The 25,630-nt window shown below is 45.8% G+C and overlaps 1 gene segment (V, D, J or C); it reads left to right on the top strand.

Moving 5' to 3' along the window:
- The first annotated feature begins 10,463 nt into the window (after nucleotides 1-10,463).
- Nucleotides 10,464-25,630, top strand: part of LOC140082127 (Ig kappa chain V region Mem5-like) — a 166,862-nt gene continuing 151,695 nt past the window's right edge. The window contains 2 exon segments of the V gene segment in view: nucleotides 10,464-10,527; nucleotides 10,658-10,952. Of these exon segments, the coding sequence occupies nucleotides 10,479-10,527; nucleotides 10,658-10,952 (344 nt within the window).

The following is a 25,630-nucleotide window of genomic DNA, read 5'->3' as shown; positions in this document are numbered from 1 at the left end:
TATATTTTGTGGATAACACAGCAGGGTGGCGACAAAGTTAACAACTTTGATGTGGAATCCATGAAAACAACCCAAATTTCTGCCTGACACACCTCGTTTGATAAAGGGACGATGTATGGAGGCAGCTATATGGACGACTTTTGGAGGTAGCAATGGAGACAACGTGTGGAGGCTGCTATGGAGACAATTTAATTTGGATAGTGCCTGTATGTGGCAGTCCCAAACATTTTTCAAACCAGAGGAGCAGGTAGGTGGCCCTCCAGTAAAATGGGATAGATTGAGTGCCTGTATGTGGCAGTCCCAAAAATGTTTCAAACCAGAGGAGCAGGTAGGTGGCCCTGCAGTAAAATGGAATAGATTGAGTGCCTGTATGTGGCAGTCCCAAAAATGTTTCAAACCAGAGGAGCAGGTAGGTGGCCCTGCAGTAAAATGGAATAGATTGAGTGCCTGTATGTGGCAGTCCCAAAAATTGTTCAAACCAGAGGAGCAGGTAGGTGGCCCTGCAGTAAAATGGAATAGATTGAGTGCCTGTATGTGGCAGTCCCAAAAATTGTTCAAACCAGAGGAGCAGGTAGGTGGCCCTGCAGTAAAATGGAATAGATTGAGTGCCTGTATGTGGCAGTCCCAAAAATGTTTCAAACCAGAGGAGCAGGTAGGTGGCCCTCCAGTAAAATGGAATAGATTGAGTGCCTGTATGTGGCAGTCCCAAAAATTGTTCAAACCAGAGGAGCAGGTAGGTGGCCCTCCAGTAAAATGGAATAGATTGAGTGCCTGTATGTGGCAGTCCCAAAAATTGTTCAAACCAGAGGAGCAGGTAGGTGGCCCTGCAGTAAAATGGAATAGATTGAGTGCCTGTATGTGGCAGTCCCAAAAATGTTTCAAACCAGAGGAGCAGGTAGGTGGCCCTCCAGTAAAATGGAATAGATTGAGTGCCTGTATGTGGCAGTCCCAAAAATTGTTCAAACCAGAGGAGCAGGTAGGTGGCCCTGCAGTAAAATGGAATAGATTGAGTGCCTGTATGTGGCACTCACAAAAATTGTTTCAAACAGAGGACCGGGTAGGTGGCCCTCCAGAAAAATTAAATGCATGAAGTACTATAGCAAGAGCCAGTGGGCCCTGTCAAAAAATAGCCAGTTTCCTCTGCTTTACTGTACAAAGAGGAGGAGAAGGAGGAAAATGAGGAGGAGGAGGAGGAGTGGATCAATTATTCAGGTTGAGCTTCCTTCACCTGGTGGAGATTGGAAATTCTGAGAAATCCAGCCTTTATTTATTTTAATAAGCGTCAGCCTGTCAGCGCTGTCAGTCGACAGGCGTGTACGCTTATCGGTGATGATGCCACCAGCTGCACTGAAAACCCGCTCGGACAAGACGCTAGCGGCAGGGCAGGCAAGAACCTCCAAGGCGTACAGCGCCAGTTCGTGCCACATGTCCAGCTTTGAAACCCAGTAGTTGTAGGGAGCTGTGTGATCATTTAGGACGATGGTATGGTCAGCTACGTACTCCCTCACCATCTTTCTGTAAAGATCAGCCCTACTCTGCCGAGACTGGGGACAGGTGACAGTGTCTTGCTGGGGTGACATAAAGCTGGCAAAAGCCTTGTAAAGCGTACCCTTGCCAGTGCTGGACAAGCTGCCTGCTCGCCTACTCTCCCTCGCTACTTGTCCCGCAGAACTACGCACTCTGCCGCTAGCGCTGTCAGAAGGGAAATACTGTTTCAGCTTGTGCACCAGGGCCTGCTGGTATTCATGCATTCTCACACTCCTTTCCTCTCCAGGGATGAGAGTGGGAAGATTTTGCTTGTACCGTGGGTCCAGGAGAGTGAACACCCAGTAATCGGTGCTGGAATAAATTCTTTGAACGCGAGGGTCACGGGATAGGCAGCCTAGCATGAAATCTGCCATATGCGCCAGAGTACCAACGCGTAAGAATTCACTCCCCTCACTGGCCTGACTGTCCATTTCCTCCTCCTCCAACTCCTCCAACTCCTCTTCTTCTGCCCATACACGCTGAACAGTGAAGGACTCAACAATGGTCCCCTCTTGTGTCTCGCCAACATTCTCCTCCTCTTCCTCCTCATCCTCCTCCACCTCCACCTCCTCCGATATGCGCTGAGAAACAGACCTCAGGGTGCTTTGGCTATCAACAAGGGAATATTCTTCCCCCGTCTCTTGTGACGAGCGCAAAGCTTCCGACTTCATGCTGACCAGAGAGTTTTTCAACAGGCCAAGCAGCGGGATGGTGAGGCTGATGATGGCGGCATCGCCACTGACCATCTGTGTTGACTCCTCAAAGTTACTCAGCACCTGACAGATATCAGACATCCACGTCCACTCCTCATTGTAGACTTGAGGAAGCTGACTGACCTGACTACCAGTTCTGGTGGAAGTTGACATCTGGCAGTCTACAATCGCTCTGCGCTGCTGGTAAACTCTGGATAACATGGTCAGTGTTGAATTCCACCTCGTGGGCACGTCGCACAACAGTCGGTGAGCGGGCAGTTGGAGGCGGCGCTGCGCTGCCCTGAGAGTGGCAGCATCTGGGCTGGACTTCCTGAAATGCGCACAGATGCGGCGCACCTTCGTGAGCAAATCAGACAGATTGGGGTATGTCTTGAGGAAACGCTGCACTATCAGATTTAACACATGGGCCAGGCATGGCACATGTGTCAGTCTGCCGAGTTGCAGAGCCGCCACCAGGTTACGGCCGTTGTCACACACAACCATTCCCGGCTTGAGGTTCAGCGGTGCCAGCCACAGATCAGTCTGCGCCGTGATGCCCTGTAATAGCTCTTGGGCGGTGTGCCTTTTGTCGCCTAGGCTCAGCAGTTTGAGCACCGCCTGCTGTCGCTTAGCGACGGCACTGCTGCTGTGCCTAGAGCTACCGACTGATGGCGCCGTGCCCACGGATGGTAGTTCGGAGGAGGAGGTGGAGGAGGGGTGGGAGGAGGAGGAGGCATAGTAGGCCTGAAACACCTGGACCGAGGTAGGCCCCGCAATCCTCGGCGTCGGCAGTATATGAGCAGCCCCAGGGTCAGACTCGGTCCCAGCCTCCACCAAGTTAACCCAATGTGCCGTCAGCGATATATAGTGGCCCTGCCCGGCAGCACTCGTCCACGTGTCCGTGGTCAGGTGGACCTTGTCAGAAACGGCGTTGGTCAGGGCACGGATGATGTTGTCTGACACGTGCTGGTGCAGGGCTGGGACGGCACATCGGGAAAAGTAGTGGCGGCTGGGGACCGAATACCGAGGGGCGGCCGCCGCCATGAGGTTGCGAAAGGCCTCGGTCTCTACTAGCCTATAGGGCAGCATCTCCAGGCTAAGCAATCTGGAGATGTGCACATTAAGGGCTTGGGCGTGCGGGTGGGTTGCACTATATTTGCGTTTCCGCTCCAGCGTCTGGGGTATGGAGAGCTGAACGCTGGTGGATGCTGTGGAGGATCGTGGAGGCGACGATGGGGTTTTTGTGGCAGGGTCCTGGGCAGGGGGCTGACTAGCAGCTGACACAGGGGAAGGAGCAGTGGTGTGCACGGCCGGAGGTGAACGGGCTTGTTGCCACTGAGTGGGGTGCTTAGCATTCATATGCCTGCGCATACTGGTGGTAGTTAAGCTAGTAGTGGTGGAACCCCTGCTGAGCCTGGTTTGGCAAATGTTGCACACCACAGTCCGTCGGTCATCCGGTGTTTCCTTAAAGAACCTCCACACTTCTGAAGATCTAGCCCTCGCCGCAAGAGCCCTCACCACGGGAGCTTCACTAGTTGACAGTGGCGCTGATGCACCAGCTCTGGCCCTGCCTCTCCGTCTGGCCCCACCACTGCCTCTTCCAACCTGTTCAGGTCGAGGACTCTCCTCCGTCTCAGAAGCACTGTGTTCACCCGGCCTCTCAACCCAGCTTGGGTCTGTCACCTCATCATCCTCCGATCCCTCAGTCTGCTCCCCCCTCGGACTTCCTGCCCTGACAACAACTTCCCCACTGTCTGACAACCGTGTCTCCTCATCGTCGGACACCTCTTTACACACTTCCACTACGTCAAGAAGGTCATCATCACCCACAGACTGTGACTGGTGGAAAACCTGGGCATCGGAAAATTGCTCAGCAGCAACCGGACAAGTGGTTTGTGACTGTGGGAAGGGTCCAGAAAACAGTTCCTCAGAGTATGCCGGTTCAAATGCCAAATTTTCCTGGGAGGGGGCAGACTGGGGGGGAGGAGGCTGAGGTGCAGGAGCTGGAGGAGTGGCGATTTCGGTGACATGGGTGGACTGCGTGGAAGACTGACTGGTGGTGGACAAATTGCTCGAAGCATTGTCAGCAATCCACGACATCACCTGTTCGCACTGTTCTGGCCTCAACAGTGCTCTACCACGAGTCCCAGTAACTTCAGACATGAACCTAGGGAGTGTAGCTCTGCGGCGTTCCCCTGCTCCCTCATCAGCAGGTGGTGTCTCACCCCGCCCAGGACCACGGCCTCTGACCCCTGCAGTAGTTGGACGCCCACGTCCCCGCCCTCGTCCTCTACCCCTAGCCCTCGGGTTAAACATTTTTAAAATGAGAGTTATAACTTTATTTTTTTTTTTACTTTTTTTTGTTTTTTTTTGTGTTTTTTTTTTTTTTGTGTTTTTTGTTTTTTTTTGAGTTTTTAAAACCAAACAATGCTATCCTATTGCTATGGCTATTTTCTAGCCAAGTATCAAAGGAAGCACAGTACTATGCCAGATGAGATGACACTGAGTTCTTGCCTAATAGAAATCCAACCCCTACTGAATTTTGCCACTTCAGCCTTTGCTATGGATATGTGCGCCACTAAGCGCAGAACACAGCGGTCGCAAGTCCCACTACAAATTGCTCAGAATTGGCAAGTACATGCACTGCAGAAACTACAGTCACCAGCAGATCAACCAGAAATCAAATATATAGAACGCTACTGTAGGCTTCAAGAAGCTGTTTGTATTCTCCTATGGCTATTTTCTAGCCAAGTATCAAAGGAAGCACAGTACTATGCCAGATGAGATGACACTGAGTTATTGCCTAATAGAAATCCAACCCCTACTGAATTTTGCCACTTCAGCCTTTGCTATGGATATGTGCGCCACTAAGCGCAGAACACAGCGGTCGCAAGTCCCACTACAAATTGCTCAGAATTGGCAAGTACATGCACTGCAGAAACTACAGTCACCAGCAGATCAACCAGAAATCAAATATATAGAACGCTACTGTAGGCTTCAAGAAGCTGTTTGTATTCTCCTATGGCTATTTTCTAGCCAAGTATCAAAGGAAGCACAGTACTATGCCAGATGAGATGACACTGAGTTATTGCCTAATAGAAATCCAACCCCTACTGAATTTTGCCACTTCAGCCTTTGCTATGGATATGTGCGCCACTAAGCGCAGAACACAGCGGTCGCAAGTCTCACTACAAATTGCTCAGAATTGGCAAGTACATGCACTGCAGAAACTACAGTCACCAGCAGATCAACCATAAATCAAATATATAGAACGCTACTGTAGGCTTCAAGAAGCTGTTTGTATTCTCCTATGGCTATTTTCTAGCCAAGTATCAAAGGAAGCACAGTACTATGCCAGATGAGATGACACTGAGTTATTGCCTAATAGAAATCCAACCCCTACTGAATTTTGCCACTTCAGCCTTTGCTATGGATATGTGCGCCACTAAGCGCAGAACACAGCGGTCGCAAGTCCCACTACAAATTGCTCAGAATTGGCAAGTACATGCACTGCAGAAACTACAGTCACCAGCAGATCAACCAGAAATCAAATATATAGAACGCTACTGTAGGCTTCAAGAAGCTGTTTGTATTCTCCTATGGCTATTTTCTAGCCAAGTATCAAAGGAAGCACAGTACTATGCCAGATGAGATGACACTGAGTTATTGCCTAATAGAAATCCAACCCCTACTGAATTTTGCCACTTCAGCCTTTGCTATGGATATGTGCGCCACTAAGCGCAGAACACAGCGGTCGCAAGTCTCACTACAAATTGCTCAGAATTGGCAAGTACATGCACTGCAGAAACTACAGTCACCAGCAGATCAACCAGAAATCAAATATATAGAACGCTACTGTAGGCTTCAAGAAGCTGTTTGTATTCTCCTATGGCTATTTTCTAGCCAAGTATCAAAGGAAGCACAGTACTATGCCAGATGAGATGACACTGAGTTATTGCCTAATAGAAATCCAACCCCTACTGAATTTTGCCACTTCAGCCTTTGCTATGGATATGTGCGCCACTAAGCGCAGAACACAGCGGTCGCAAGTCCCACTACAAATTGCTCAGAATTGGCAAGTACATGCACTGCAGAAACTACAGTCACCAGCAGATCAACCAGAAATCAAATATATAGAACGCTACTGTAGGCTTCAAGAAGCTGTTTGTATTCTCCTATGGCTATTTTCTAGCCAAGTATCAAAGGAAGCACAGTACTATGCCAGATGAGATGACACTGAGTTATTGCCTAATAGAAATCCAACCCCTACTGAATTTTGCCACTTCAGCCTTTGCTATGGATATGTGCGCCACTAAGCGCAGAACACAGCGGTCGCAAGTCCCACTACAAATTGCTCAGAATTGGCAAGTACATGCACTGCAGAAACTACAGTCACCAGCAGATCAACCAGAAATCAAATATATAGAACGCTACTGTAGGCTTCAAGAAGCTGTTTGTATTCTCCTATGGCTATTTTCTAGCCAAGTATCAAAGGAAGCACAGTACTATGCCAGATGAGATGACACTGAGTTATTGCCTAATAGAAATCCAACCCCTACTGAATTTTGCCACTTCAGCCTTTGCTATGGATATGTGCGCCACTAAGCGCAGAACACAGCGGTCGCAAGTCTCACTACAAATTGCTCAGAATTGGCAAGTACATGCACTGCAGAAACTACAGTCACCAGCAGATCAACCAGAAATCAAATATATAGAACGCTACTGTAGGCTTCAAGAAGCTGTTTGTATTCTCCTATGGCTATTTTCTAGCCAAGTATCAAAGGAAGCACAGTACTATGCCAGATGAGATGACACTGAGTTATTGCCTAATAGAAATCCAACCCCTACTGAATTTTGCCACTTCAGCCTTTGCTATGGATATGTGCGCCACTAAGCGCAGAACACAGCGGTCGCAAGTCCCACTACAAATTGCTCAGAATTGGCAAGTACATGCACTGCAGAAACTACAGTCACCAGCAGATCAACCAGAAATCAAATATATAGAACGCTACTGTAGGCTTCAAGAAGCTGTTTGTATTCTCCTATGGCTATTTTCTAGCCAAGTATCAAAGGAAGCACAGTACTATGCCAGATGAGATGACACTGAGTTATTGCCTAATAGAAATCCAACCCCTACTGAATTTTCCCACTTCGGTCTTTGCTATGGATATGTGTGCCACTAAGAGCTAAACACAACGGTAGCAAGTCCCCCTGCTAATTCCTCACAAAATGGTAAAAGATGCAAATTAAAATAAAAAAAGTAGAACGTTATTGTAGCCCTAAGAAGGGCTGTTGGGTTCTTTGAGAATCACTCCTGCCTAACAGTAAGCTAATAGAACACCCTAACGCTTTCCCTGAGCAGCAGCAGCTCTCTCCCTAGCGGCATCCAGAGACAGAATGATCCGAGCAGCGCGGCCAGCGGCTAGTCTATCCCAGGGTCACCTGATCTGGCCAGCCAACCACTGCTATCGACGTTTAAGGGTACCACGTCATGCTGGGTGGAGTGCAGAGTCTCCTGGCTTGTGATTGGCTCTGTTTCTGGCCGCCAAAAAGCAAAACGGCGGGAGCTGCCATTTTCTCGAGCGGGCGAAGTATTCGTCCGAGTAACGAGCAGTTTCGAGTACCCTAATGCTCGACCGAGCATCAAGCTCGGACGAGCATGTTCGCTCATCTCTAATACTCACCTTTCGCCTTCTCCTCCCCGGCTCTGCTACTCCAACGTATTACACATAACTCATTACACGTAACTTCCTCCAACACCATCCAGCGTAAGTCAGACACTTGATATCTACATTCAAAAAAATCTTTAGCCACTGGAGTTTCTCCATATTTTCTTCTTTTCCTTCTCCACAAGATTATCTCTATTCTGGACTATCGGTCCATATTTAGCATGAGACCTAATCCCAACGTTCATTCCATCAAACTCTGTGGTCTTATTAGATGACTTTTTGTGATACATCTAAAGGTCTGAGAATTATGGAAACGACATCTATTCCTCAGGTTGTTCTTATCTTTTGGTTTTGATAACAATGTAGTCATTAAAGAACCTTCATTAGTTTTAACCACTGTAACATCTAAGCAGGATTATTATTGTATCGTATTCGGCAGTGAAATCAATGAGTTTGTGACATCCATTCAGAAATAAAATCTACTCTTTTGACACCTATAAATTACCCCCCCAGCCTACAAAACAGCCATCCACATATCTTATCCAATGAATAACATGGTGACTAAGTGTCTGTTCTGGGAGAAACTGGTCTTCAAACGTTGACATAAAAATATTGGCTGAACTTAAAGCCCCCATATAGAGACACTATAGAAGACCCCAATAGCTGCAGGTAGCAATCAGATCCAAATCGGAAATAGTTATTTTTGAGCACAATATCCAGCAGAGTCGTAATGATCCAGTACTGGATTATCACTCAGTCTTTAACTACATGCAAACCCTCGTCTGTAGGGGTGTTGGTATATAACAAATTACTATTACTATTGGGACTGAGAGATCCTGTATGTCATACAGCTGAGACTGATGTTTAGCTGCCTTCACTTAACCCATTCTCTGCCTATTTGCCTTCCTATTATAACTTCATGAGTAAAGTGTAGGTGGTGGCAGGGATAAGTGAGCTAGTGCCATGGATAAGAGAGTAAAATTTTGCGTAAAGGCGCCATTATGCAGAGGTGGGCCGGGATTTATGTAATAAATTGTGAGTGCACCCCGTGACGTAACTCAAGAGTGTGTGTGGGGGGAGGGGGGGGGGTTGTCACAATACCCGATAACCATGTGTGATTAAATATGAACTTTACTACAACCTGACTCCAATCACACATAAAGAGTACTTTATCAGAGTGCAAACCGAGATACACAACACCTTAAAATCACTGAGGTTACACGGATGTGTCCCCCATCAAATTGGTTATCAATGAGGTAAATATGGATGAGGGTGACTTCAAAATTAAATTTTATTCGAACACATTATTATTTAAAATAAGATATCAAATCTTGATAATGTACATATTGGTGTAAAAAGGACAAGTGGAGACTTATTTCCCTTATTTCATGTCCAGAAGCTACACTACTCTGTGGATGTGACAGTTCCTTTATAAGCAATGATGTCCTTCCACCACTAGGGGGAGCCCCAGTATTGATAAGGTACATGCATGAGCGGGTAGGTGTTGTCTTGTTTCTTCTCTCACAGAGGAACATGTAGCAAACCTCTTGTATTTTCTTTCTTTTTTTGCTCATTTCATGGTACATGTGCACTTTTGCGACTTTTATTGCGCCTAATACAGTCTCCCTTACAAAGTTGTCCATTTGTCTAGTTTTTGAAAAGTCACAAATTCACTAAAAATCAGATGCCAGATGTATCAAAAAGGAAAATACCACTATGATATATATTCCAAGCAAATGAGCCAAAAAAGAAAGCAGACGCACAAAGCGAGACATCGATAGATGCGCCCACAGTCATCTGGACGCCCGAGCCCCTAATTCGTTTCTTTTGGACTCACAGACTCAAACATGTGCAAAAAACGCATCATAGGACATGGAAAAGTTTGTGGCCTGTTTCAGACGGGTGGAGAAGGGAGGGGTCAGCGGTTTTCCCCCCTCCTCTCTCCCATCTGCACAGGAGCTGAGCAGCCACTCTGTAACACGGGCAGGAATAGGAACTGCTCTACACTTAGCATCTACCAGGCCCGTTAGACTGCTCGGTTTCTCTGCACTGTGACGGTTCAGTATAGAAGTCAATGGCAGACATGCGGTGAGGCTTGAGGACGACATACAGGGTCATGTACATGAAGCCTTAGTGCTGGCAGATTCATCATGAGGTTTTTTATTATGCTACTCGCTAATCTCTCCATCTTGGTGGCATTGGGAATGTTATCAGCTGCCAACCATAGCTAGTAACTACCCATCATCTGTGGTAATAAAATATTGATGGCCAAACTATGTATAGAGTATAGAATTATTATATTGGACACTTACAGTAAATTTCTAATCACTTACTATAAGTTTAATTTCCTTAACCTAATCTCCCTCCTGCCTCTATGTGACGTCTTCATTGTCAGGTGTCAGATGTTTTCTCCCTTCTACATGATCCTCCTCATGTCACACATTGTAACCACAGGATTTCCATGTCCCCAGTATTTCCATACACAGTCTCTGGGGGTCCGCTGTCCCCTCCCCTGTCACTCTCTATATACATCTCATCCTACACATTGTCTCATCTTATAGTCTGTATCTGACCCTCCACAAACATCAAGATGGTGTCTGGCAGTTCTCTGCTGGCTGTGATCTTCATTTCTATTCAGGGTGAGAGATTCGGATCATTCCAGGATTGTGTGGTGAGAAATCTATACAGTGGGATCAATCATCAGATCAGGATTTCTAGGAATAGATCCAGACATTTATCACTAATGACTCTGTCTCTTCTAATCCTCAGGATCCTGTGGAGAGATTGTGATGACCCAGACTCCAGGTTATATCTCTGTGTCCCCGGGGGAGACAGTCACCATCTCATGTACATCCAGTGAATATACAGGGAATAACATAGCCTGGTACCAACAGAAACCAGGAGAACGGCCACAGCTTCTTATCTATAGTGCAAGCTACAGACACACAGGAGTCCCAGACCGGGTCACTGGATCTGGATATAACTATGATTTCACTCTTAAAATCACAAAAGTGACAGAAGACGATGCAGCAGATTATTACTGTCAGCAGTATTATAACTACCCTCTCACACAGTGATACAGAGCCGTACAAAAACCTCCTTCCTCATTATATAATAAAGCTTCATACAAAGTAAGAAAAGAAGAAGAAACTATCGGAGCGATCAGGGGTTCAGATTCTGGTGACATCTGTGAGTTTTGTATATAACAGAAAGTGCAACTCTGTGCCAGATCTGTCACTGTATGGACGTCATGGGGCACATTTACTAAGGGTCCGCAGCCGCGAATCCGTCAGGCTTTTCCCGAATATTTCCGCTTTGCGGTGTATTTCACGGGATTGTGGCGCACGCGATCGATTTTTGCCCCAATCGCGCCGACTTTCACGCGACAGAAATCGGGGGGTGTGGCCACTGGACAACCCGAAGGATTCGGAAAAACCGCGGAATTTAAAAGGCCATTTGTGTCGCAAGATCAAGCATTCACATACACCAGAAAAAAGCAGGTGAACTCCAGCGGACCTCGGCGCAGCAGCGACACCTGTTGAATATTGGTGCACGGACCTTAGTGAATCCCGACAGAACCCGAATCAGCGTCGGAGAACCCGCCGCTGGATCGCGACTGGACCGGGTAAGTAAATGTGCCCCCATATCTCAGGATAAAGCTCTAATGTAGAAATATTACAGGACTTTTCAATCTAATGGAAAACAAAATGGAAAATGCTGGCAGTGACCGGCGCCTCTGACACATGTTTGAGCCTCTGTCCTTCCGTCATGTGTATATTTCTCCTCACTGTCAGGAAAGCCGGGTCTGGATAAATGTCGTCTTCTGTCTCAGTGAAAGTGAGTTACACGAGGGAAATGACACAAGAATCTCATCCATTATTATCTATTCCCTGAAAGGGATGTGACAATCTCTTCTAATCTCCATTAATTATAGAATTACATTTCTGGAAATGACAAACAGGCGGAGGGTCCACCACACTGTGATCAGAAAAAAGATTGTTTTCATAATTTCTTTGTATTAATAGCAGCACAAATAAGGCGATTAGCCAACGATTTCCCCATTTTATAGACAAATCTAGGAGGTTCCTTAAAGGACACCTGTCATCAGGTCTGTGTCTCTTGTCCTGTCACCTCTACCTGTTGGAGCAGCTCACAAGGATCCCATCCCAGCCTTTATCTAGTTATTTCATACATTATTCATTGTAAAATCATCTATTCTTTATCATGTAAATGAGGCTGGTCACATGGTCAGAGGCAGTGATGTCACCCCTGTTACCCCTCCCCTCTCCTCCCCCGGCTCATGTCTCTGTGTAATGTATAGTAAAGCATTGCTAGTGTGTGTGCTGTACCTGCTGACATGCTGCATCCTCCTAATACACAGGTGAGAGAAACAGACATCAGCTACACATGAATCTGACATGTTCTGCTGTAACATGGCTGCCTGGAGCTGCTGTATCTCTCCTATATATACACACACACATGCACACACAGGCTGCAGGGGCCACCAGCACCAGGAAGCACATCATTATACAGCCTCACATCATTATACAGGCTGTCAGTCAAGCACTGGGGGTGTGGCTGTGCCTCCCACTCATGAATAGAGTGGACAGCTTGAATATGCTAATGCTTCATTGGACATTTCACAGGTCATTTGCATACAGCTTTAGGACCTCATTGCTTAGGTTTACAGGCATGTAGAGGGACAATGAAGGGATAGAGGCAATGCTCTCTAATGGAAGTTTATGAAAATAAATTTAGTTTAGGGGGGTTATTTTGCATGACGGGTTCTCTTTAAACAGAGCCCAATACTGAGGTTCATAGCAAAGTAAAATCCAGGTCATCATAGAATGACGTCATTGTAGATATAAATACACTTCAATTCTTACTTATCTGTAAGAGTTTTCCCTTTCCTCAGTTCTCTCCTGTCCTTCCTCTTTACTTCTTCTCCTTTCTGAAACCTCTTCTCTCTTATAATAATTCACGCAGATTACGCAGCGCTGCACAAATCATGACAAATTGGTCCCTGTCCCCATGGGGCTCACAATCTTAACGACCTATCAGTATGTGAGTGAAACCAGAGGACCCGGAGGAAACCCACGATGTTGACTTGGGTAAGACACAAACCCAGGAACACAGCTACCCACTCAGTCACCGCGCCGCCCTCCTTATGTCCCTTCTCTACAAACTTATCAATAAATTTACATTAGATCTTATCATATTCAGTATCTATATTACGTGTACAGTCTGCTCATGTTAGTTGACCTTTTGGGGATACCCTTAAAAAGTTTGAGGATTATGGAAACGACATCTATTCCAGAGGTTATTCTTATCTGTTGGTTTTAGAAACAATGTAGTTATCAAAGAATCTTCATTAGTTTTAACCATGTCACAATCCAAGTAAGATTATTATTGTATCGCGTTCGGCAGTGAACTCAATGGGTTAATGAGATCCATTTAGAATCAGAATCCAGTATTTTAATTCCAATTCACTACTCCCCCAGCCTCCAATCACATCGCCCACATATCTTAACTCCTCCCCTCCCCGACCGCCCACTAACGAAAGATGTCATCGGGTCCAGAGTCTACACCAACGTCCTTATGTCTCTGAAGTTTTCTTCTGTTCCCGCACAAACAGAGTGACTGCTGGGTCTGCAGGGCTTTATCAGAGCCTCTGGGTCTGATCAAATATCTGATCGTTTCCCCCTATAAATGGGGGTTTTATAGATGCCCTAGTTACAGGTAAAAACTAGAAAGTAAAAAAATAATAATTTTACATTTTTAAAAAAAAGAAAGAAAAAATTTAGAAATGTCCCCCAGGGGTCTCTTATGATCCTATGGAGACATATAATGTAACAATACACATGCAAACACTACAAATTAATAAATATTTAAAAATTAACATTAATATTCTCAAACAATATAAAAAATACGCCCCACTACACACATACTATAAAATCGTCGCTATAGTCGCTCCGTTTTCCCCCAGTATATACATATTATATATCAAAACGACCATCACGCACAAGGGAAATTAACTTATATTGGTCATTTTGAGTTCATTTGAAATCTAAAAAAAAAATGATACTATACTTCACACAAAAAAATATTTTTCGCCAGTTTTTGTAATTTTAACCCCAAAAAACGGTAAACAGTTTTTTTTAACTATCCCTGTGTGTCAGGGTAAAAATGGCACAAACATTTTTACAGTATTGCACAAAAAAAATTAAGTTTTTGCATTTAAAGCAAAAGGTATGAAAATTACTGTATGTACTCCAGTATAAGCCAAGGCCCCAAATTTTACAACCAAAACTGGGAAAACCTATTGACTCGAGTATAAGCCGAGGGTGGGAAATGCAATGGTCTCAGCCTCCCCTGTATATAGCCTGTCAGCCTGTCAGGGGCTGACATACTCCCCTTCCGGCATATCCGATGCTCGTTGCGGCTTCTCGATGCTCGTTGCAGGTCTTCTTCTGTCTTCTTTCCGCTGTAACAGCCGGCAGAGCCATGTCCATGCAATCTGCCAGCCTGTGCACACTATGGGGTCACCATCGGCCGCATCATAGTATGTGCCGGCCGGTAGATTGCATGGCCACGGCTCTGCTGGCTGTAAAAGTGGAGAGAAGACAGAAGAAGAGCCGCAACAAGCATCTGGGCACCGGAAAGTGAGTATGTAATTTTTTTGTTTTTTATTGACTCGTGTATAAGCCGATGTGAGGTTTTTTGACACATTTTTTGTACTGAAAAACTAGGCTTACACATGAGTATATACGGTAGATAAAAATGCTCTGGAGATTGAAACCTTTTAAGGTCTGGTCAGAAAAGGGTTATCCAAAAAATAACATGGCGACTACGTGAGTTGGCATACCATCATCTATAGGGATATAGCTATACAAACTTTTAATGTCCATAGTACACAGGATGTGTCTTGTGGAGAGCAGCGTCTCTGCCCGAGCTCTTGGGAAGGGGTGAAAAATTTACTTTTATCAATATACATTATTATTTAAAATAAGATATCAAGTCTTGATAATGTACGTATTGGGGTAAAAAGGACAAGTGGAGACTGTGGGGACTGCTCTGTGGATGTGACAATTCCTTTATAAGCATTTATGTCCTCCCACCACTAGGTGTTTCCATACATCTGCAATGTGTTCTTCACACATAATCTTCTTCACATACTATTGTGAAGAACACCGTTCGGCGCGCGTCTTCCGATAAGTTAGCAGATGTACGGAAACATCTGCAATGTGTTCTTCACTGTGTTATTTCTGTGCTCGGGCTGGGCTGTGATGTGATCAGGGTCGGACTGTTGGTACTGCTCCAGCCCCGCTCCGCTCCAGCCTCCACTTCAGCCCCCACTCCTCTCCTCCATGCCCGCTACGTTTCGCTCCAACCCCGCTCCGCTCCTCCATGCCCGCTCCAGCCCCGCTCCGCTATGCCCGCTCCAGCCCTGCTCCGCTCCTCCATGCCCGCTCCAGCCCTCGCTCCGTTCCTCCATGCCAGCTCCACTCCTCCATGCCCGCTCCAGCCCGGCTCCTCCATTCCCGCTATAGCCCCGCTCCTTCATGCCCGCTCCGCTCCTCCATGCCCGCTCCAGTCCCGCTCCGCTCCTCCATGCCCGCTATAGCCCCGCCTGCTCCACCATGCCCGCTCCAGCCCCTGCTCTGCTCCTCCATGCCCACTATAGCCCCGCTCCTCCATGCCCGCTCCTCCATGCCCGCTCCAGCCCCTGCTCTGCTCCTCCATGCCCACTCCAGCCCTGCTCCGCTCCTCAATGCCCACTATAGCCCCGCTCCGATACTCCATGCCCGCCCCAGCCCCCCCTCCACCGTTCGGCGCGCGTCTTCCGATAAGTTAGCAGATGTACGGAAACATCTGCAATGTGTTCTTCACTGTGTTATTTCTGTGCTCGGGCTGGGCTGTGATGTGATCAGGGTCGGACTGTTGGTACTGCTCCAGCCCGCTCCGCTCCAGCCTCCACTTCAGCCCCCGCTCCTCTCCTTCATGCCCGCTACGTTTCGCTCCAACCCCGCTCCGCTCCTCCATGCCCGCTTCAGCCCCGCTCCGCTATGCCCGCTCCAGCCCCGCTCCGCTCCTCCATGCCCGCTCCAGCCCTCGCTCCGTTCCTCCATGCCAGCTCCACTCCTCCATGCCCGCTCCAGCCCGGCTCCTCCATTCCCGCTATAGCCCCGCTCCGCTCCTTCATGCCCGCTCCGCTCCTCCATGCCCGCTCCAGTCCCGCTCCGCTCCTCCATGCCTGCTATAGCCCCGCCTGCTCCACCATGCCCGCTCCAGCCCCTGCTCTGCTCCTCCATGCCCACTATAGCCCCGCTCCTCCATGCCCGCTCCTCCATGCCCGCTCCAGCCCCTGCTCTGCTCCTCCATGCCCACTCCAGCCCTGCTCCGCTCCTCAATGCCTACTATAGCCCCGCTCCGATACTCCATGCCCGCCCCAGCCCCCCCTCCACCGTTCGGCGCTCGTGTCTTCGGGTAAGTTAGCAGATGTACGGAACATCTGCACTGTGTTCTTCACTTAAATGATTCCGTGTTCACTGCTTTAAATGTATTCTTCACTGTCCTTCACTGTCTTTTCTTAATTAAAGGGGTTGTCCGAGTTCTTGAAAAAAAGCTAAAAGTGGCCGGGACAGGGTTGCTTAATAAAAATAAAGATGTACTTACCTTCTGGTGCCCTCCGGTATCCACAATGCTGTGTATAGGGACGGATAGGCGTGCCCGGCCACGGCCGGCCGGAAGGTGAATCCAGCGCTGCTCCGGCGGCCATGTTTGTTTACATGGCGCCCGGACCGGAGTGACAGCAGCGTTGGATACCGGAGGGCACCGGAAGGTAAGTACATCTTTATTTTTCTTAAGCAGCCCTGTAACGGCCACTTTTAGCTTTTTTTCAAGAACTCGGACAACCCCTTTAAATGCTCGATCTCGAGCAGGGGAAATACTCGTCCGAGCAACGAGCCGTTCCGAGTACTCTAATACTCGAACGAGCATCAAGCTCGGACAGGTATGCTTGCTCATCTCTAGTGGAGATTACACTGAATAACAAGTCGTCTTGTTTCATTTCTCACAGAGGAACATGTAGCAAATCTCTTGTATTTTCTTTCGCTTTTGCTCATTTTCATGGTACATGTGCACTTTTGCGACTTGTAATGCGCCTAATAAAGTCTCCCTTCAAAGTTCACCATTTGTCTAGTTTGCTGCAGTTATCACCTGAATCCAGATGTGAAAAATGCTACTTTTTTAAAAGGTCACAAATTTTTATACAAATCCCTAGCTTTGACCTAACAGGCGTAGAAAATAGCTTAGGGCTGATCGACTTTTGAAGACTTCTGCTATGAAAAGTCGCAAATTCACTAAAAACCATATGCCATGTGTATCAATAAGAAAAATATCACTATGATATATCTTCCAAGCAGATGAGCCAAAAAAGAAAGCAGACGCACTAAGCACGACAGATGCGCCCATAGATAGTAACTACCCCTCATCTGTGGTAATTAAATATTGATGGCAAAACTATGTATATGGTATAGAATTATTATATCGGACACTTACAGTAAATTTCTACTCACTTGCTGTATGATTATTCTCTATAACCTCATCTTCCTCCTGCCTCTATGTGACGTCTTCATTGTCAGGTGTCAGATGTTTTCTCCCTTCTACATGATCCTCCTCATGTCACACATTGTAACCACAGGATTTCCATGTCCCCAGTATTTCCATACACAGTCTCTGGGGGTCCGCTGTCCCCTCCCCTGTCACTCTCTATATACATCTCATCCTACACATTGTCTCATCTTATAGTCTGTATCTGACCCTCCACAAACATCAAGATGGTGTCTGGCAGTTCTCTGCTGGCTGTGATCTTCATTTCTATTCAGGGTGAGAGATTGGGATCATTCCAGGATTGTGTGGAGAGAAATCTATACAGTGGGATCAATCATCAGATCAGGATTTCTAGGAATAGATCCAGACATTTATCACTAATGAATCTGTCTCTTCTAATCCTCAGGATCCTGTGGAGAGATTGTGATGACCCAGAGTCCAGGTTATATCTCTGTGTCCCCGGGGGAGACAGTCACCATCTCATGTACATGCACTACAGCGATAGATGATGACTTACACTGGTACAAGCAGAAAGCTGGAGAACGGCCACAGCTTCTTATCCATGGTGCTACCCGCAGATACACAGGAGTCCCAGACCGGGTCACTGGATCTGGATATGACCATGATTTCACTCTTAAAATCACAAAAGTGACAGAAGACGATGCAGCAGATTATTACTGTCAGCAGGATGAAGCTTTCCCTCTCACACAGTGATACAGAGCCGTACAAAAACCTCCTTCCCCATTATGTCTCTATAATAAAGCTTCATACAGAGTAATAAAAGAAGAAGAAACTATCGGAGCGATCAGGGGTTCAGGTTCTGGTGACATCTGTGAGTTTTTTATATAACAGAAAGTGTAACTTTGTGCCAGATCTGTCACTGTATGGACGTCTTATCTTAGGATAATGCTCTAATGGAGAAATATTACAGGACTTTTCAATGTAATTAAACAAAATGGAAAATGCTGGCAGTGACCGGCGCCTCTGACACATGTTTGAGCCTCTGTCCTTCCGTCATCTGTATATTTCTCCTTACTGTCAGGAAAGCCGGGTCTGGATAAATGTCGTCTTCTGTCTCAGTGAAAGTGAGTTACACGAGGGAAATGACACCAGAATCTCATCCATTATTATCTATTCCCTGAAAGGGATGTGACAATCTCTTCTAATCTCCATTAATTATAGAATTACATTTCCACAATAAAACAAGGTTGGTTAGCACAGTCCAAATGCAAAAAAAAAAAGCCTGTGCATTAAATTAGACACAAAGGGGCAGATTTACTTACCCGATCCATTCGCAATCCAGCGGTGCGTTCTGTGCAGTGGATTCGGGTCCTGCCGGGATTCACTAAGTTAGTTCCTCCGACGTCCACCAGGTGTCGCTGCTGCGCTGAAGTTCCCCGAGGCCCCCCTGAATGCCCTGAAGTTCACCGGCCTATTCCTGGTGAAGGTAAGCGCAAGTCCTGCAACACTTTTTTTTTTTAAATTCGGCGGTTTTTCCAAATCCGTTGGGTTTTCGTTCGGCCACGCCCCCTGATTTCCGTCGCGTGCATGCCAGCGCCGATGCGCCACAATCCGATTGTGTGTGCCAAAATCCCGGGGCAATTCAGGGAAAATTGGCGCAAATCGGAAATATTCGGGTAACACGTTGGGAAAACGCAAATCGGGCCCTTAGTAAATGACCCCCACATACAAGAAGAAAGAAAAAAGGAATGCATGAAAAACGGCTAATGAATAAATTTTGCAGAAAATCCATTTTTATTAATTCCAAGACAGACCACTCTAAAGACACACATTTAAAAACAATTAAAATACATAATGTACATGAGATACAAAATGGTGACCCCGGTATGTGTCAACCGTACACAACAAATGTCCAGTGACTTGATAATGAATTCCAACATCCCAATCACAAGCAAAACAAGAAAAAGGTGGGATGTGTACACAAGGCTAGACAGAAATATAACAAAAAATGTTTTATGGATAAGTAACAATTTTTAACACAATCAAGACGGGACAACAATAAATATAAAAACACTTAAAAAGTTCACCAGAGGGGTGTACAAAGCTGCCGAGGGCCGAAACCCCTACTACAGTCTGCCAAGAGTAGAACTACAGTAACCATAAGGACCAGAATATGAATAACCATATAGAGCTAATGTGCAAAAAAAAATGGAAGCATGAAAAGTGCAATTGACCAATGTAACAAAGCTCTGATGCATCGATCCCTACATGCCCAACATATACAATACCATGTTGTCGTAGAATGAGACAATAGAGCAAGGCAGGCAGGTGTAGGCAGATAGAGAGGGAGGGTAGGCAGACCCCACTCGTATCGTCACCTATTCAGTGACTTTATTGTTGTCCCGTCTTGATTGTATTTAAAATTGTTACTTATCCAATAAACATTTTTTGTTATATTTCTGTCTAGCCGTGTGCATCCCACCTTTTTCCTATTTTTGTTTGGATTGTATAGCAATTGGGGTGCGTTGGCTTACATACATTCGTATACCTTGGTAGTGCCTGTCCTACACAATTTCGGTCTAGAATTCCAACCTCCCTATAATACTCATCTGGAAAAGTATCATATAAATCCTGAGGAACACACCTGTAAACACAGCCCAACAGAAAACATGTAAGAAAAAGTACTAATTGCACTAAGCCCAATAGTAACCTATCACTAATATTATCCGATTGGAAACGGCAACAAAGTGCCTATGTGCGAAAAGTAATACAAAATGAAACTAATGCTGTCACCCAATGTACATCTCACCAGTTGAAATGCCAGCTATAGGCAGCGTGGCATGTAAAAAAGCCTGTTAGAATGGCAACCAGGCGGGAGGAAGGAAGGAGGACACCGGCACAAGGCTCCCCACGCGTATCGTCGTACAGGATGACTTCCTCAGGGGTATGTCCTGTAATTTCCAGTAATGACAAACAGGCGAAGGGTCCGCCACACGGTGATCAGAAAAAAGATTGTTCTCATGATTTCTTTTTATTAATATCAGCATAAATAAGGCGATTAGTGAACAATTTTCCCATTTTATACACAAATCCAGGAGGTTCCTTAAATAGAGCCCAAGACTGAGCAAAGTAAAATCCTGATCATCATAGAATGACGTCATATGTAGATATAAAGTTCTAAAGCAATAGGTATGAGAATGAGTTAAAAATCCTCCGGTCATGGAAACCTTTTAAGGTCTGGTCAGAAAGGGGTTAACCAAAGAATAACGTGGTGACTACGTGAATCTGCATACCCTCATCTATAGGGATATTGCTATACAAACTTTTAACGTCCATAGTACACAGGATGTGTCTGACACCGTTTTGTCACGATTCTCGTGGAGAGCGGCGTCTCTGTCCAAGGTCAATGGATGTGAGTCCTTACAAAAGAGAATGATTGTGGGGCTCATTTAATAAGGGTTGCAGATCGCACTTTTGTTAGACTTTGCGCCTTTTTTGGGGATTGCACGGCTTGGACAGGTATTTAACAGGTGTCTGTGCTGGGATTGTGCACGCGATCAGATTTTGGCGCAGCTGCACTCACTTCCATGCGACACAAATTGGGGGATGTGTCATTGGACGATCCGCCTGATTTGGACTGAGCGCGGGATTTAACTTTCAAATTGTGTCGCAAGCCCAAGCCCTTACATGCACCAGGAAGAAGAAGGTGAACTCTGTCGGACTTGAGCGGGGAAGCGACACATGCAGGATCTTAGTGAATCGCGGCACAGGGCATTCCGGTCGGACAATGTGCTTTCTGTGAACTCCTCCGGACGGGAAAGTAAATGAGCCCCTGTATCTGCAAGTGCTTTTATGTTGTGTGATGACATGGAGGGTAATTTACCTGGATTTACCTATGGAATAAATGCAGGAAGACTTGGAACTTGAACTTTCTGATCTAAGGACTGTGTGAAGTATAGGACTGTGTGAAGTATAGGACTGTGTGAAGTATAGGACAGTGTGAAGTATAATATAGCAAATGACAAGTAGATGTTTTATATGTGAAAGTTTTGTACTTGTCTCGTGAATCACTAAAAGAGGAAAAAGTACAAATCAACTTGTGTGGACTCGTTTTCTTTACATAATTACTATGGGGACTGTGAGATCCTGTATCTCATACAACCTGAGACTAACGCTTAGCTGCCTTCACATAACCTGTTCTGTGCCGCGGGGATGTATGTAGCCAGGCGCCTAATTGCTTAGGAGGTGGCAGTGATAAGTGATAAACGAGGTCCAAGGCTACGGCCGCATTTAATCAATCGTGTGCTCGGCCTGCCATAGCTGGGTGGGCACACGTCAGACTTACTGGAGAGGAGGAGAGCTGAGCTCCACTCACCCATCCCCTCTCCATAGAGAATAGAGCCGCACAACCTTTCTTACAGCCAAAGTTAGAACACATTCCGTCTGTTTTTGCGGCCATGGCGCGGTACCGTTAGCACACAGAAGCTTATAGGAGACGTATATATAGCCGTATATACGTCCTCTATATGCATTATATATGTGAATGCAGCCTAAAAGAGTAGGTAGCCTGGGATTTATGTATTAAATTGTAAGGCTCTCTAGTGTGTATGCACCCCATAACAAGAGTGGTGGTGGTGGTGGGGGGGGGGGGGCTTGTCACAATACCCCATTACCATGTTTGATTAAATGTATACTTTACTATAACCTGACTCAGATAACACATACAGCAAACCGAGATACACAACACATTAAAATCACTGAGTTTATGTGACAATTGTTTTATGAGCAATGATGTCCTTCCACCACTAGGGGCGCCCCAGTATTGTGTAGGACGTTTTCTCCTGTCTCAGTCACTGCATGAGATGCCAAGTGTTAGTCTTCTTGTTGCATTTCACACAGGGGCCCATATAGAAATACTTTTGCTTGTTTTTTTTCTTTCTTTTTTGCCAAGTTGCATGTGCACTTTTGTGGCTTTTATTGCGATAAGACTTCATTTAAATTTGGCCATTGTCTAGTTTTATGCAGTGTTCCCTGAGTTATCACCTGAATCCAGGTGTGAAAGGTGACACTTTTATAAAAGTTGCAAATTTGCTCATTAACACTTTTGGAGACTTTTGGTTTAAGAAGTCACAAAGTCACGAATAACCAATTGCCACATGTATCAATAAGGAAATATCAGTAAGATACATCCTTCAAGCAGAAGAGACAAAAAAAAGTTTCCTTCCTTTCCAAAAACTGGGAAACCTATTGACTTAAGTATAAGCCGAGGGTGTAGTATACAGCCAGCTAGCCCCCATGTAGTATACAACCAGCCAGCCGCCTGTAGTATACAACCACCCTGCCCCCAAGTAGTATACAGCCTGCCCCCATGTAGTATACAGCCTGCCCCCATGTAGTATACAGCCTGCCTCAGCGGCGGCAGCGGCGGCTCCCGGTCCTCAGCGGCAGCAGCGGCGGCTCCCGGTCCTCAGCGGCAGCAGTGGCGGCTCCAAGTCCTTTTCTTTCTTCACTAGCCGGCAGTCACATCCATGCGATCTGCCAGCGGGCGCACACTATGATGTGGCAGATGATGACTGCCGGCTAGTGAAGAAAGAAGAGAGAAGCGGAGCCGCCGCCGAGGATCGGGAGCTGCTGCCGAGTATCTGGGTGCCGGAGGATGAGTATTATTTTTTTTTTATTGAGTATATATGGCATCAACATGTTTTTTCTTCCTTAGGATTCAAACACAGAAATGGGCCACAAACGGGGAAGGCTGTGGTCTATTTTGAAATAGAAGGGAGGGGTCAGCACTTCTTCCCCATCCCATCTCCACAGGAGCAGCGATGCAACACGGGCAGGAATAGGAACTGCTCTACACTTAGCATCTACCAGGCCCGGTTAGACTGGTCAGTTTCTCTGCACCGTCATCGCTCAGTATAGAAATCAATGGCAGACATGCGGTGAGGCTTGTGTCCTCCATACAGGGTCATGTACATGAAGCCTTAGTGCTGTCAGATTCATCATGAGGTTTTTTATTATGCTACTCGCTAATCTCTCCATCTTGGTGGCATTGGGAATGTTATCAGCTGACAACCACAGCTAGTAACTACCCATCATCTGTGGTAATAAAATATTGATGGCCAAACTATGTATAGGGTATAGAATTATTATATTGGACACTTACAGTATATTTCTAATCACTTACTGTATGATTATTCTCTATAACCTCATCTCCCCCCTGCCTCTATGTGACGTCTTCATTGTCAAGTGTCAGATGTTTTCTCCCTTCTACATGATCCTCCTCATGTCACACATTGTAACCACAGGATTTCCATGTCCCCAGTATTTCCATACACAGTCTCTGGGGGTCCGCTGTCCCCTCCCCTGTCACTCTCTATATACATCTCATCCTACACATTGTCTCATCTTATAGTCTGTATCTGACCCTCCACAAACATCAAGATGGTGTCTGGCAGTTCTCTGCTGGCTGTGATCTTCATTTCTATTCAGGGTGAGAGATTCGGATCATTCCAGGATTGTGTGGAGAGAAATCTATACAGTGGGATGAATCATCAGATCAGGATTTCTAGGAATAGATCCAGACATTTATCACTAATGACTCTGTCTCTTCTAATCCTCAGGATCCTGTGGAGAGATTGTGATGACCCAGACTCCAGGTTATATCTCTGTGTCCCCAGGGGAGACAGTCACCATCTCATGTACAGCCAGTGCTGGTACAGGGAATAACATAGCCTGGTACCAACAGAAACCAGGAGAACGTCCACAGCTTCTTATCTATGGTGCTACCAGCAGATACACAGGAGTCCCAGACCGGTTCTCTGGATCAGGATCTGACTTTGATTCCACTCTTAAAATCACAAAGGTGATAGAGGACGATGCAGCAGATTATTACTGTCAGCAGTATTATGACTATCCTCTCACACAGTGATACTTATAGGGAGAGGAAGACAAAGAAGAGCGGGGGCGCTCAATGTGTAGAGGTCCTCAATATATATGATTCAATGCATGTGCAAATTTTGCACTCACCTTTTTGTGTTGTGCAGATGGCACAACACATGTACTCGCTTGTAGGGTGGAACTGGATGCAGCCTTCGGGGGGTCATTTCGGTGGAGATACCGATGAGGAGAATAATGGTGGGTGATCTCTATTGCTGGAGACCTGCTTAGCTGCCCCTTTGATCTTTAAAAAAGACCCGGCACACTTAGTTCCGAAGATCGGTTTATTTTGTCAATAAAACCATAAAATAACAATGTAAATAAAATCAAGACGCGTTTCGGATCCAGAACGGATCCTTCCTCAGTTGTGTTACACAGTTGGTTTGTAAGTGAACATTAAATACATGTTTTTTGGCCCGTTAACGGTACCGGGGTGGGTCGCGTTATGCAGGCAGAAAAAATGGATAACAGATGTAATCAATTTTAACAGTTAAAAAATACAATATATGGTATACAATAAATAATAAATAATCAGTAAAAGATGAAGTATAAGATATGCCTAACTTAGAAGTAAAATCCTTTATTGGGATCTAGATCCATCAATGTTAGATCGGAGGAATGTCTTGCATCACCTCGGTGAGTTCTCGTTTTTTTCTCCGGTGTGGGATGGAATGAACTACTAAAATGGACGCCGGATGTAGTAAAGAACTACATCTACGGAAGCCTGGAAGTGACAAAAAGGCAAGGAAGACGGTACGTGATGTGCATGTGACCGAAATTTCGTAGTGACTTGCTTCCAGTTGGTAAGGGCGCTATAGTTTGATATTGGTAGATTATACTAAAATGGTTTCCGTGATTTCATTTAGACCCAGTGGTTTGAGGGTTTTTAATTTGAACATCCAATAGATTTCTTTGCGTTTAAGAATTTCAAATCTATTGGATGTTTCTATACTGACATGGTCTATTGGACAAATGTTATATTTGATATTATTTTTGTGTTTAATTTCCATATGCCTGGATAAGCTGTGTTTATTGTTCCCGTGTTGAATATTGAATCTATCTTGGTTGAGTCGGCAGTGGAGGGGTTGTGTAGTTCTCCCTACATACTGTGATCCGCACTGGCACTCTATTAAATAAATTACGGACAATACATCAAATGACTTCGATCTATTTCTGGATTTACATCAATTCACCAGGAAACTTACTATTAAAAGGCATTTTGGTCTAAAACCT

The sequence above is a fragment of the Engystomops pustulosus genome, chromosome 1 (assembly GCF_040894005.1).
Source record: "Engystomops pustulosus chromosome 1, aEngPut4.maternal, whole genome shotgun sequence".
NCBI classification, from domain to species: domain Eukaryota; kingdom Metazoa; phylum Chordata; class Amphibia; order Anura; family Leptodactylidae; genus Engystomops; species Engystomops pustulosus.
The sequence above is the reverse complement of the archived record's forward strand: the minus strand, read 5'-3'. Positions and strand labels throughout refer to the sequence as shown.